This window comes from Pelodiscus sinensis, chromosome 11 (assembly GCF_049634645.1).
Source record: "Pelodiscus sinensis isolate JC-2024 chromosome 11, ASM4963464v1, whole genome shotgun sequence".
Lineage (NCBI taxonomy): Eukaryota > Metazoa > Chordata > Testudines > Trionychidae > Pelodiscus > Pelodiscus sinensis.
This window is the reverse complement of record NC_134721.1, coordinates 36442953-36455474: the sequence shown is the minus strand read 5'-3', so window position 1 is coordinate 36455474 and position 12522 is coordinate 36442953. Positions and strand designations below refer to the sequence as shown.

Below are 12522 nucleotides of genomic sequence, written 5' to 3'. Positions count from 1 at the left end.
TTTATGATGGGGGGCAGGCCCCCATGTTGGGGGGGCTGAAGGGGCAGGGTTGCAGAGCAGGCCCCCATGTTGGGGGAGGCTGTAAGGGAGAAGGCCCCCACAGCAGGGGTAGCTGTTGCTGTAGGGTTGGGAATCACGGCAGGGGGGGCTGTAGGGGCAGGGTTGGGGGGGTAGGACCGTAGTCCCTGCGGAGTGTGTTTGAGGAGCCCAGCTCCGAATGGGCCGTTTGGGGCCTGGCCCGGGCCCGTGACCCGGCCAGGCCGCCGAGCCGAGGTCACCAGGGATCAGAAAGTTCGCGGATAATCGCGGCCCCTTTAAACTCTCGCTCCCCTGGGGAGGGGGCGGGGCACGTATGTGCGTGGCGCGTTGACGTGTTACGCGAGGTGTACGTGGCAGTGACGTAGTTCCCGGCCGGTGGGGTCTAGGTTGCAACGACCAAAGCTAGATTCGCGTCTCGGTGAGTCGCGGGGCGGAGTCGGGGTCTCGCCGGTAGGGGTGGGCCCAGCTTGGGCAGTCCCCGGACCTCTCTCCTCCCCGGGGCCCCGCGTCTCTCCCTCCCTCCCTCCCTCCCTCCGCTTTGGGCCCCCGGAGGGGCGGCGAGTCCCCCCCGCGCCCCTCCGGGCTCCTCATGTTCTCCCGCTTGGGTCGCCTGCCCCGTCTCCCCTTGCAGGGCCTGTCCCCGGCGGGTCCTTACAGCCTTTGCCCTGCGCCTCCTGCCCGCACTCCCTGCTCTGGGCCCGGGGCTTAAAGCGGGCGGGGGGCAGGTTCCCTTGGGCTCTGCCCCCCTGCCGTTATTTGCTCTTCAGTGCAAGTCAGCCCCCCCCCCCCCCCCCCGTCCGCGCGCTTCTTTCCCCGCCTCTGTTCAGTGGGCTTAGCGACTCTGAGCGCTGCGCAGAAGCGGGGTTGTGGGGCAGCTCTCACCAGAAACTCAATAGGCAGATCGTGGGCCAAGTCTGCGCCCCCAGATGTTTTTAAATAAGTCACAAAGTCTTGTTATCATTGTGGTGGTGGTGGCGGCGTGAAAAATGTTTCTCTGGAGAGTGGACCTTGACTATACCTTGATCAAGAAATTTAGACCTTCACCAAAAAAATTGGACCCTACAGGGAATGGATAGAGGGACCTAAGTGCCTTCATGGTTATTTACCCCCAGTCCTGCCTCCACTTGTGTGTATCTCTGATCCTAATTACCTGGTTCAGACACTGACTCCAACAGCCAGGATCCCTGCTTGGTGGGTAAGGAGCTTCCGGGGTATTGGAACAATTTGTACAGAGTGCATCTTGAGAGCCACTGAACCAAATTGTAAACCCTTCCTAGGATGGAAAACCACTTCAAGGCAGGGGGATGCAGCTGTACCCTTAGCAGTGCTAGTTTGTGCACCTCTGGGAGCTGCTAATGTCTGTCACCAAATAGTCTTGTTTGTCTGGACTTGGTTGAGGCTGCTCTGGTGGAGACTGGAACTCACTGAAATCTGGGACATGGTGGGATTGATTCCTCTAGGAGGCTTCTGCAGTGGGGCAGGGGGTCTCTTCCTGCTGACATGCCTGGCTCTTCCCTTGCACAGTGGGCACCACAAAGCAGACTCCTCTCTGAACTGCAGATGAATTGCAGAGGAAGCCTTTACATATATCTCTGAGCTCTGGGAGCCTTGACCCCCATTTGGATTTTGCATCAGGAGCTGCTTCTGAATGGGGCAGGCAAGAGTGCCTTGGAACTGCCTGGCCTCTTTGCTGTGGTGAGGAGAGATGAGTGGGACTGGGCAGGTGATGTGATAGTGAGTGTGCTTGAGAAGAGAGGGAGGAAGAAAGGGTTAATGGGGACTGGTGAAGGGTGGAGTTTGGTCCTTAGCTATTAACCAAGCCCCTGAACCCGTGGCCTCCCCTCCCCTAGCACCAGGTTATGAGCCTCAATGACTACGAGAAAACGCCACGGCTCTAAGAACACGCATCAGGGCGTTTATCTGGGACCTTCGCAGACACAGGAGCTGTCCCCATCTGCTACCACAACTGTTGCCTCATCCCTGCCCTTTCCGGACACCATGTCGTGCCGCGATCGCACCCAGGAGTTCCTCTCTGCCTGCAAGTCCTTGCAGAGCAGACAGGTGAGTCTTCATTTCCTGGGGGTGTCAGGCCCATTCCTTGCTAGTGTGGGGGATTCTCTGCTCCAGAACACCTCAGTTCAGTCTGTCTCTCCTTTCAGAATGGGCTGCAGCCGAACAAACCAACCCTGAATGCCATGCGCCAGAGGAGTGAATTCACTGTCATAGCCAAGTGAGTGGGGTGAGGGCTGGACTAGCCAAGATCTGGGGAGGGAGCTCAGCAGCTGGATAACCTGGGAGTATGTTGGGCTGACTCAGGATCAGTGTGCCGGGAAGGGATCTTGTGGGATGGCTATAGGCTGGTTTGCCTGGGTTGGGGCTGAGAGGGGTTTCTCCTTGGGATCAGAGCTGAGCTAAGGAGGAAGTGCTCTACTGATGATTTAGTCAGCAGGCCCCAACTGAGGAAGCACAGATCCCACCCTTACTCTGGTCTCCTGTTCTGTTTCCTCCCAGGCGCATCGGCAAAGATCTCAGCAACACTTTTGCCAAGCTGGAGAAGCTGACCATCTGTGAGTGGCCGGGGAGGGGAGGAGGGAGGGAGGGAGAGGGTGAGGGCTGTCTGGGGTATGGGCTCCTTCATGGAGGGGCTGCTGATAGCACTTGGGGTTAACATGGCTTCTTGCTTTTTTTATAGCCATTGTGAACTGGAGATTCTCACTCAGTTGGGATGGGCTTTGTGGCTGCTATGGAGCAACAAGGGAGGGTAATTGATGCTGGGCCTGAATGGGGGAGTAGTTCTGACCCTGGGGGCCATGATAAAGCAGGGCACTTGTGGTAGAGGAAAGGAATCCCTGTCAGGCCTCATAGGACACTCCCTGACCATACCCCTCTGTCCTCAGTGGCCAAACGGAAGTCCCTGTTTGATGACAAGGCAGTGGAGATAGAGGAGCTGACATATATCATTAAACAGGTTAGTGGGAGCAGGGCTAGCATCTCCTGGTGGCTGGGAGAGATGGCCTCTTTATTTGGAAGGTGGGATGGGGTGGGCAGGAACAAAAGGAGCTGGAGCCTATGAACAGCAGCCTCAGCTGGGTGGGAGCCTAAGGGCCACTGGGACCAGGTGGGGGTGTGGGCCACAACTGAGACTGGAGCAATTTCCCTCCCCCAGGACATCAACAGCCTGAACAAGCAGATTGCCCAGCTGCAGGAGTTTGTGCGGGCCAAGGGCAGCCAGAGTGGGCGGCATGTGCAGACTCACTCCAACACCATCGTGGTGTCGTTGCAGGTGAGAGGGAGAGGGGCTGGAAAAGACAGACCTGGGGAGTGGGTGGCACTCACAGCTGATGAGGACATTGGGGCAGCTCTGAACTGGTCGGGGGAAGGGATTGTGGAGAGGGCTGCTGTTTTCAGCTGGAGTGGAAATTGCCGAGTAAGTACCCAGCTCTCACCTGCCTTTTGACCTTTTACCTCTTCCCTTTCAGTCCAAACTGGCCTCAATGTCCAATGATTTCAAGTCAGTGCTGGAGGTGAGAACAGAGGTAAGATCTGAGTGTCCCTTGTTTTCCCTCCCCTCGCGGGGGGAACTAGCATGCTGAGCGCCTGCCAGCCCCCATCTAACTGCTGCTCTGATCTCTCCTTGCTCCCCTAGAACCTGAAACAGCAGCGGAGCCGACGTGAGCACTTCTCCCGCACCCCGATGTCCACCCTGCCCCTTGCTGCCGGTAATTTGGGTGAGCCCAGAGCCCCTTGGGAGGATGCTCAGAGGAGGGAAGTTGCATACTGTGTGTGTGTGGGGAGGGGAGGGGAAAGGGGGAGAGATGCTGTCCCCTAAGGAATGGAGACAAGCAAGTAACTTCCTATGTTGAGGCAGGGCTGGACCTTGCCTCTCTGGGAGCCTGGCTTTCAGAGACCTGGGGCTTGGCTGCAGGGCTCTCCTGTCTCCAGCAGCCTTGACAGCATTGGCTTCTCTCTGCAGGTGGCTCTGCAATGCTGCAGGATGAGCCCCGGCGGGCAGGGGATGTAGCCATTGACATGGACAGCCGGACAAACCAACAGCTGCAGCTGATCGATGAACAGGTGCTGGTGGGGGGGAGATGGGGAAGGCTGTTCTAGAGACAGGATGATGGTTGACCCAGATACTGACTCTCCTTTGCTTTGGTAGGATTCATATATCCAGAGCCGGGCAGACACCATGCAAAACATTGAATCCACCATTGTGGAGCTGGGCTCCATCTTCCAGCAGCTGGCACACATGGTGAAGGAGCAAGAGGAGACCATCCAGAGGTACCAGCTTCATAGGCATGGCTGGGCAGTTTCTTGCTTCCTTCTCTGCAACTTTAGTGGGGGCTTTAGTCCTGTTCCAGCTTGTAATCTTCTGTACCCTTTGGGGCAAGTGTTCTCTCTGCCCCATCCAGAGCCTGGAACTCTTCCTCTGAGGCTTGGCCTGGTGGGTGGAGAAGCCCCGGGGCACTGTCACTCCATTGTTTCCCATCTCTATCTGCAGGATTGATGCCAACGTGGAGGACGCCCAGCTTAATGTGGAGGCCGCGCACTCCGAGATCCTCAAATACTTCCAGTCAGTTACCTCCAACCGCTGGCTCATGGTCAAGATCTTCCTCATCCTTATTGTCTTCTTCATCATCTTTGTGGTGTTCCTGGCCTGAGCTGTCCTCTTGCACCTGCCCTCCCACAGCACCTGGAGCCCCTTCCCTCTCTTTGGCAGAGCCACTTGTGGACATTTGTGCGCCAGACTTAGTTTTCTCCCAGGTGGGGCAGCCTGGTGCCAGAGGGATTCTCGGTCCTCATGCTGTGACCCGTGGACTCAGTTACTGCGCTGGGAACTCCCAAGACTGAGGGGGGGCAAGCAGGTGCTTTGGTTCCCCTATATGAGCGCGCCAGGACCATGCAGCAAAGGGCGCTGACTGTGGGGTGCTGACATCCACGGTGGAGTAGCCTCTGGAGCTGGGACTCTCGCCAGAGCCCACCTCACCTCCTCATATGGGGCTACCCCTCCCCCTATCCTGTGTGGGGGCTCACCAGCTGTCTACAGCCAGGACCAACTGTCCCCTAGTAATTTCCAGGTGTGTGTGGGGAAGAGGTTGCCCCCAGACGTGCCTTTGCCAGCCCTGTGGGGTATTTGGCTGAGTGATGGGTTAGCCTTGTGCCTCCCACTCCCAGTTTTATTTTGTGTATTTAAGTTTCCCTTCTTCCATATCTATGGGGCTGCCCTAAGCACAGAGCCACCCACTCTGCACCCCACCCTGGCCATGTTGGTGCCACAGAAGCTGGGGCGGGCCTTGACTGTTGGATAGGTGTCTGTAAGGCTCTCAGTGCTGAGGGAGAGGTGGGTGTGTCTTTCTCGCCCCCTCCCCCAGACCCTTGCTGTTGCTCTGTTGCCTAAAGAGCACCACTGACTGGCCTTCCCAAGACTCTCCTGTGGCTGCAGGTGCTCTGAGTGCTGTGCTGAGAGCCCCTGGGGTGGGAGGGGAGCAGCACTGGGCTCTTTGTACCTGAGCTGTGGTTGTGCAGAGGGCATCAGAACTCAGTAACCTCCACTGTGCTCTCAGCAGGATCTGTGTGCGCCACCTTCCTGTAAGATCATAGGAGGTGGCAGGCCATGGTGCCCCCCTCTCTGTGATCCTGCTAAACTCCACCCCCTTATGTGATGTTGCCCCTTACAACAGCAGAATGGTGGAGGGAGGGCAGGGGCCTTATTCCTCCCTTGTGCTGGCACTCTCACACTGTGCCCCATTCAACGGTTGATGTAAGCCCTGGCCTAGCCCAGGGCCTTAAGGCCCTGATCATGGTGAGATGACCACTGGGTGTGAGCCTGCTATGACCTTAGCCCTTCTCCCCCCAGGATTCTTTCCCATAATCATCTGGTCTTAACATTCCAATGTGGGTGCTGCCCATTCTAGCTAATAAGAGCTTCTTTGCAGTCATGTGATGGGCACAGGCCTATGTCCAGTGGAGAAGAGGAGGGGTCTGATTTGCCCCTCCCTAGTTGGGAGGGGTAGGTGTAGAGTCAGTCTGGAAACAAATTAAAGCTTGACTGTAACCCAGCCTGCTGTGAGCCATATGTCTCCTGTGGGTTGGACCCTGGGGATGGCATGAGGCTGGGGAGGAGGTATGCCCCTGTTGTCTAGGGTGGGGGAAGTGGAGGGTCATGTTTGCCAACCTGAGGCCTTTCTGTTTTTGTCTCCTACCTTAACAAGCTGTTGGGGGTGACCTTCTGGTCCTGGGCTGAGCCTGCTCATCAGCTGGGGGAGGGGAGATACTAGTGCCACACAGTCTCCTGTAGCTGCATTGAGCTCAGTGTGCCTTCTCCTTCCACCTAGGTCAGCTGGATCTGGGGTTTGGATGGAAGGAAGGGGAGGGACTTGTGCTTGGCTACTGCTTCTAACTGGAAGCTGCTGAGTACTCTCCAAGAGAGGAGGGAAAACACCCCATCCTCCCCTGAGATGCTGGGATGGGGGCAAAAGGGCTGCTGCTAGTAGGATAATTAAATGCTGATGGATGTGCTGAGCACCAGGAGAGTGCCAGACTGGGAAGGTCATCTCAGGGCATCAGAACCAGGAAGAAGCACATGTGAAAGGAGACACGCCCCTCCCTTGCAGGGGATGGGTGGAAGGATTCCCCAGCTCATTGGGGTTCGCTGAGATTAGTGTCATGACAAGTCCCATAATTCATGGCAAAGTAGGTGCTGCAGTTTCAGGATAACAGCAGCTGTATCCCCTCCTGTGGCCCACCCTGATCTCCAAGTGTCAATGGTCTCTGAACAGAAACTCTTCTCTTACTTCATCCTGACGGGTTTGAAGGATGCACAGCTTTATGCTGTAGTACCTCCAGCAAGCCAGTTTGTCTCAGGCCAGTGCCTTATAACTATGACCAGTGCATTGCCAGCAGCTACTAATCACTATGCTGCTCTTTGAGAACATGCATTCTTTAGGTAAAAGCATGAAGAACGTTTTAGGAAAATGAAGATCCTAGAGGCATACTTACAGTGGAGATCACCCAGCTGTTTTCTGGGGCCCCAGTGGACTAAAATATTTTGAACTGTTCCGCAAGGGTTGGGATCTCCTACCCAGGCTATGTGGCATGGGCAGTGTAATCACTCTATAGCCAAGGGAGAGCTCTCCTCGCAATTTAACCCCCTCCCCATCCCAAATGAGCAGTAGGAGCTGCACTCCAGGTGATAAAATATTGTCTATACTTATGCTTTTCAGTATGAAAATTTTTATCTGTTGGAGTGTTTTTTCATGCCCCTTACTGACTAAAGTTTTAATGCTGAATCTGGCAGTGTAGACAGCCTTAGGCAGATCTGTCTGCTGGGTCAGAGAAAAGGCCCTGAGTCAGCTTACCTCTTTAGAGCAAAAATCCTTTTTTTTTTTTTCCTGTTGCTCTCTAGAAAAGCCAAAAGTTACAACCTAAAGTAATTCACCTCACTTGCACCCTGGGTTACTGATTCCTAGAGGAGCTGTGGAACACTTCCTCCCCTCCGCCCCCCACCTGCCCATATAATGCATATACTCCCTGGTCCACAGTAATAAAGCAAGCAATATGTTATGGTCCTCCAAAGATACTGCCTTGGGCATGTTTTGGGGGAATGTGGCTGGTTGTGGATGATGTTTGTGAGGGGATCTCTTGTAGTCTCAAGGATCCTGGAAAGCATCCATCTCACCAGTTGCTCCTCTTCAGGTTCCATGCCTCCCACTTTCTACCCCTAGTTCATTAGTTGATTTGTGGTAGTGCCTTGAAACTACTCTAGGGCACTGTTGTGCTGGTACTGCACAGAGTTGTGACAATCCATACTGCAAAGTTTGCAATAGTACCTATCTCAAAGGGCATCAACAAGATATGGACAAGGAGAATACACTGGCTATAATGTACTTAGAATTCCAGAAAGCCTTTAACAAGGTCCCTCACCAAAGGCTCTCAAATAAGTTGTGTTATAAGAGGGAAGGTCCTCTTATGGATGGATAACTATTTGAGAAATAGGACACAGCAGGAATAAATGGTCAGTTTTCAGAATGGAGAGAGGTCCTGCAGGGATCTGTACTGAGACCAATCCTATTCAACATACCCATAAATGATCTGGAGAAAGGAGTAAACAGTGAGGTGACAAAATGTGCAGATGATACCAAACTGCTCAAGATAGTGAAGTCCAAAGCAGATTGTGAAGAGATTCAAAAAGACCTCACAAAACTGTGACTGGGCAACAAAAAAAAAATTAAAAATTAATGGAGATTGCCTATCTCCTAGAACTGGAAGGGACCTTGAAAGGTCATCAAGTCCAGTCCCCTGCCTTCACAGCAGGACCAAGTACCATCCTGACAAATTTTTGCCCCAAATCCCTAAATGGCCTCTACAAGGATTGAATTTACAACTCTGGGTTTAGCAGGCCAATGCTCAAACCACTGAGCTATCCCTCCCCCAAATGAATTGGCAAAATGGCAAATGAATTTTAATCTTGGTAATGCCTATTGGAAAAATAATCCCAAATTATATGTACAAAATGATGGTAACTAAATTAGCTATTTCCACTCGAGAGAGAGATCTTGGAGTCACTGTGGCTCATTCTCTGAAAACATCACTCAATATGCAGCATCAGTCACAAAAGCAAACAATGTTAGGAATCGTTAAAAAAGGGATAGAGAATGAGCCAGATAATATCTACCGCTCTGCTCTGCACTGATTAGGCCTCAGTTGGAGTATTGTGTCTAATTCAGGGCACCACATTTTAAGAAAGATGTGGAGAAATTGGAGAGTGTATAAAGAAGAGCAACAAAAATGCTTAAAGGTCTAGAGAACATGAGTCATGAGGGAAGACTGAAAGAACTGGGTCTTAGTTTGGAAAAGAGAAGATTGAGAGGGGATATGTTAGCACAGCTGAGGCCAACCTGAGTCCGGCCTTGCTGCCCAGGTCAGCACAGGGAGCCAGGAGAGGACTGTTTTTTGGGGTGGCTTTCAAGTCATGGGTGGGTGGGTGTTTTGTGAGCCACATCCAGCAGGGCTGGACTGAGGCATGGGCGAGCTGGGCAGCTGCCCGGGGCGTCAACTGATGAGGGGCACCTGATGGCAGCTGTAAGGGGCGCGCAGCATCACTTACAGCTGCCATCAGGCGCCGCGTGCCCGGCTCCCGCAGCACTGGCCCTGCAGAGCCGGCCAGCAGTGCCCTTCCCCCCACGGCCGCGGGGCCCTGCACGGCCCAGCACGCGTGCCAGCAACGCTGGCTGGGCCGGGCTGGGCAGCACATGTGCCCCGGGGGCAGGCCTGCGCACCTTGGGGGGGTGGGGCCGTGCGCCTGGGCCCAGGGCACCAAAAGGGCTCAGGCTGGCCCTGCTGGGCAGGGGAGCTCTCCAGAGCAGCCATGAAAGCTGCAGAAATAAAGATGGTGGAAGGCAGCAGGAGCCTGCTGTGGCCAAGAAACCTCAAAATGCATTTAAATGCAGTTTCTTAAAGGGGCAGAGCCTTATTTAGACTTTTTTTGTCTTGTTTTGCTCGACAGCTTTGCTCCGGTTCTTTGTGCTGGATCCACTGCTATCTTGCCTCTTTGCCCAGAATGAGTTGGCCACCCCTGTGTTAGCAATTTTCAAGTACCTACAAGGGTGTAATGAGTAGGGAGAGACATTTTTCTCCTTGACCTCTGATGATAGGACAAGAAGCAATGGGCTTAAATTGCAACAAGAGAGGTTTAGGATGGACATTGGGGTGCATCTACACTGCACCGTTATTTCGAGATAACTAGAGTTATTTCGAAATAACAATGTGTCTACACAGCCATTCCATTATTTTGAAATAACAGACACCTTATTCCGAAATCTGAAAACCTCATCCTATGAGGAATAATGGCTATTCTGAAATAGCTATTTTGAAATAAGACATGTGTAGATGCTTACATGCTCCACTGCTGCTATTTTGAAATAGCCCCTCACCAGGGCCATTCTAGGTTATTCTTCCCCAGTGCCTCTTGCAGCTCTAAATCGAGATAGCACGTCTACATTAGGGAAGCCGGCCTTGGACTCATTTTGAGGCTTCCCTGCAGTGTAAACTTGCTATTTCGAAACTATTGCTTATTTCAAAACAAAGTGTGCAGTGTAGACGTACCTTAGAAAAAACTTCCTTTCAGGATGGTTAAACACTGGAATAAATTGCCTAGGGAGGTTATGGAATCTCTATCATTGGAGACATTCAAGAGCAGGTTAGATAGACATCTATCGGAAATGATTCTTAAATCAGGGCTACTCAACACGTGAGCCACTTGCAGCACATTCCCCATTTGAGGCCTGCGATGTAGTTTGGGTTTACGCAGAGCTCAACATTGACCCGTAAGTGGGATGCTTTGAACATGGCCTCCACTGGGAACATGCTCCACGATGGCGAGGCATCTCAGGCAGGGTGAGCATCGAAGCATGCAAGCAGATGGGCTGGCTGGAACTGACTGGTACAGGGTGTTGGCATTTCTAGCCCCCAGGAAGAGGTGCTGGGAGCATTGGGGCATTGTGGGAAGTGCTGGCTGCTTAACCTTGTCGGCAGAGCCTGAGAAGTGCAGACTGGCTCACACTGACCATGTTTGGGTCCAGCACCATGGCTTAAGGCTTAATCTTTGTATTCATGCCTATCAGTGTGAAATAAGCTATTTGCATATCTATTTGCATGTATATGCAACCACACTTAAGTTGCAGCTCTCGGCATGTGCTGTGAGTATCAATGTGGCCCCCGGGGCTTCCAAAGTTGAGTAGCCCTGATCTAGATGATATTTGATCCTTCTGGGAGTACAGGAGACTGTACTTGATGACCTCTCAAGGTCCCTTCCTGTTCTAGTATTCTATGAATCCATGAGGCTACCACATCTGTACACCCACATTTTGAATACTGTGTGCAGATGTGGTAGCCTCATCTTAAAAAAGATACCTTGACATTAGAAAAAGTTCAAAAAAAGGGCAACAAAAATTATTAGTTGTTTGGAATGGCTGCCATATGAAGAGAGATTAAAAAGACTGGGCCTTTTCATCTTAGAAAAGAGAAGACTAAGCAAGGGGGATACAATAGAGGTGTATAAAATCATGACTTGTGTGGAGAAAGTAAATAAGGAAAAGTTACCTACTTTTCCCCATAACTCAAGAACTAGGGGTCACCAATTGAAATTAATAGGTAGCAGGTTTAAAACAAAAGGAAGCATTTCTTCACACAGCACAGAGTCATCCTTTGGAACGCCTTGCCAGAGGATGTTGTGAAGACAAGTACTTTAACGGGTTCAAAAAAGAACTAGATAAATTCATGGAAAATAGGTTCATCAATGGCTATTAGCTAGACTGGGTAGGAAAGGTGTCCCTAGTCTCTGTCAGAGGCTAGGGCGGGGTGACAGGGGAGGGATCACTTGATGACTACTTATTCTGTTCATTCTGTCTGGGGCACCTGGCATTGGCCACTGTTGGAAGACAGGATTCTGGGCTAGGTGGACCATTGATCTAACCCAGTATGGCTGCTCTTGTGTTCTTAAAAAAATCATGAATTTCCTTCCATAAAAATCACCAGATTTCTATTTTATAAAATCATTTTTGGGCTCTGATAATGATTTTCATCTTTTCTCTCCAAACATGGGGGCTAGAAACCTTAGGGTAATGTTAAAATGAAACCTGTGGTTTCTACTTGATCTCCTGCCTCCAGGGACTGAGGGTGAAATGGCAAGTGGAGAAAGGGTTGACTTTGTACTTGCTCATCCTGGGAGCACGTATCTTAATTTTGGCACACAGCACTGGAGATAGGCTGCTTCTGCCACCCCTCACACCTTTCTACACCTCCTTTGCCCCTGAAGCTGGATTTGACTGCTAGAATAGCATCCCTCTGATATACATCAGCCCCAGCACAAGAAGAGCACAGGGCAAGCAGGATCTTCTGCCACAGTTGAGGCCCCCTGGGAGCGTGTGTGTCTTGCAGTGCAAGGAGGGGAAGGAATAATAATAACACTCCTGGCTGCTGAAACTGGGTGCCTGCACTGGGGTTAATCCCGGGGACTGAGGCAGATGGTGGCTGCTGCAACCACCAAATGTAGACCAGGATCCCCAGTGAAACTTGAACCCAGGACCTTAGGGATGGGGGAAGGAAGAGGAGCAAAGGCAGATAATGAGATAGAAGGGGTCGCTCTGTCACATTCTTTGTTCAGATGCAACTTGAACGCAGATTCCCCTGCGGGGGGGGAGGGTCCTGGCGGTCGCTGCAGGACAGATTCGAACCCGCGGCCTAAGAAGAACTCCGTCCCTGGGAACCCATCCTTCCAGCAGCTACCGCCCTGCAATGCAAGGGGGCGCTTGGCTAGTATGCGCAGCCCAGCTTTCTCAACCGCGTTGAGAGGTCGGGCTTTTCTGAGCATGCGTAATAGCTCCGCCTCCTCGGAAGCAAATAAGGGGAGGCGTAACTCGGCGCACGCGTATCTTCTCAACGGAAAGTGTCGGACGCCCTGTACTCATGAGCTGCTGAACTACG

At 52.4% G+C, this 12522-nt stretch overlaps 1 protein-coding gene across 4 annotated transcripts; it reads left to right on the top strand.

Annotated features, from left to right (window-relative positions):
- The first annotated feature begins 245 nt into the window (after nucleotides 1-245).
- STX5 (syntaxin 5) lies at nucleotides 246-6099 on the top strand. Of its 4 annotated transcripts, none has more exons than XM_006118244.4 (11): nucleotides 246-457; nucleotides 1890-2100; nucleotides 2199-2269; nucleotides 2551-2606; nucleotides 2937-3007; nucleotides 3206-3322; nucleotides 3519-3575; nucleotides 3686-3767; nucleotides 4013-4113; nucleotides 4199-4320; nucleotides 4541-6099. In XM_006118244.4, exons 2-11 carry the CDS (start codon nucleotides 1909-1911, stop codon nucleotides 4698-4700), a joined length of 1029 nt encoding a protein of 342 aa, XP_006118306.1. In that variant the 5' UTR covers nucleotides 246-457; nucleotides 1890-1908; the 3' UTR covers nucleotides 4701-6099. The 4 variants fall into 4 exon arrangements, with proteins under 4 accessions (XP_006118306.1, XP_006118308.1, XP_006118307.1 ...); XM_006118246.4 differs by having other exon boundaries at nucleotides 253-457; nucleotides 3686-3758; XM_006118245.4 differs by lacking the exon at nucleotides 246-457 and adding an exon at nucleotides 879-1234.
- Nucleotides 6100-12522: the final 6423 nt, after the last annotated feature.

Bases quoted from the DNA above. Each gene is read 5' to 3' on its own strand.
- STX5 (XM_006118244.4), top strand. From the start codon at position 1,909: ATGACTACGAGAAAACGCCACGGCTCTAAGAACACGCATCAGGGCGTT. The intron at 3,576-3,685 runs GTAAGATCTGAG...TTGCTCCCCTAG, and splicing joins TGCTGGAGGTGAGAACAGAG to AACCTGAAACAGCAGCGGAG. The intron at 4,321-4,540 runs GTACCAGCTTCA...CTCTATCTGCAG, and splicing joins CAAGAGGAGACCATCCAGAG to GATTGATGCCAACGTGGAGG.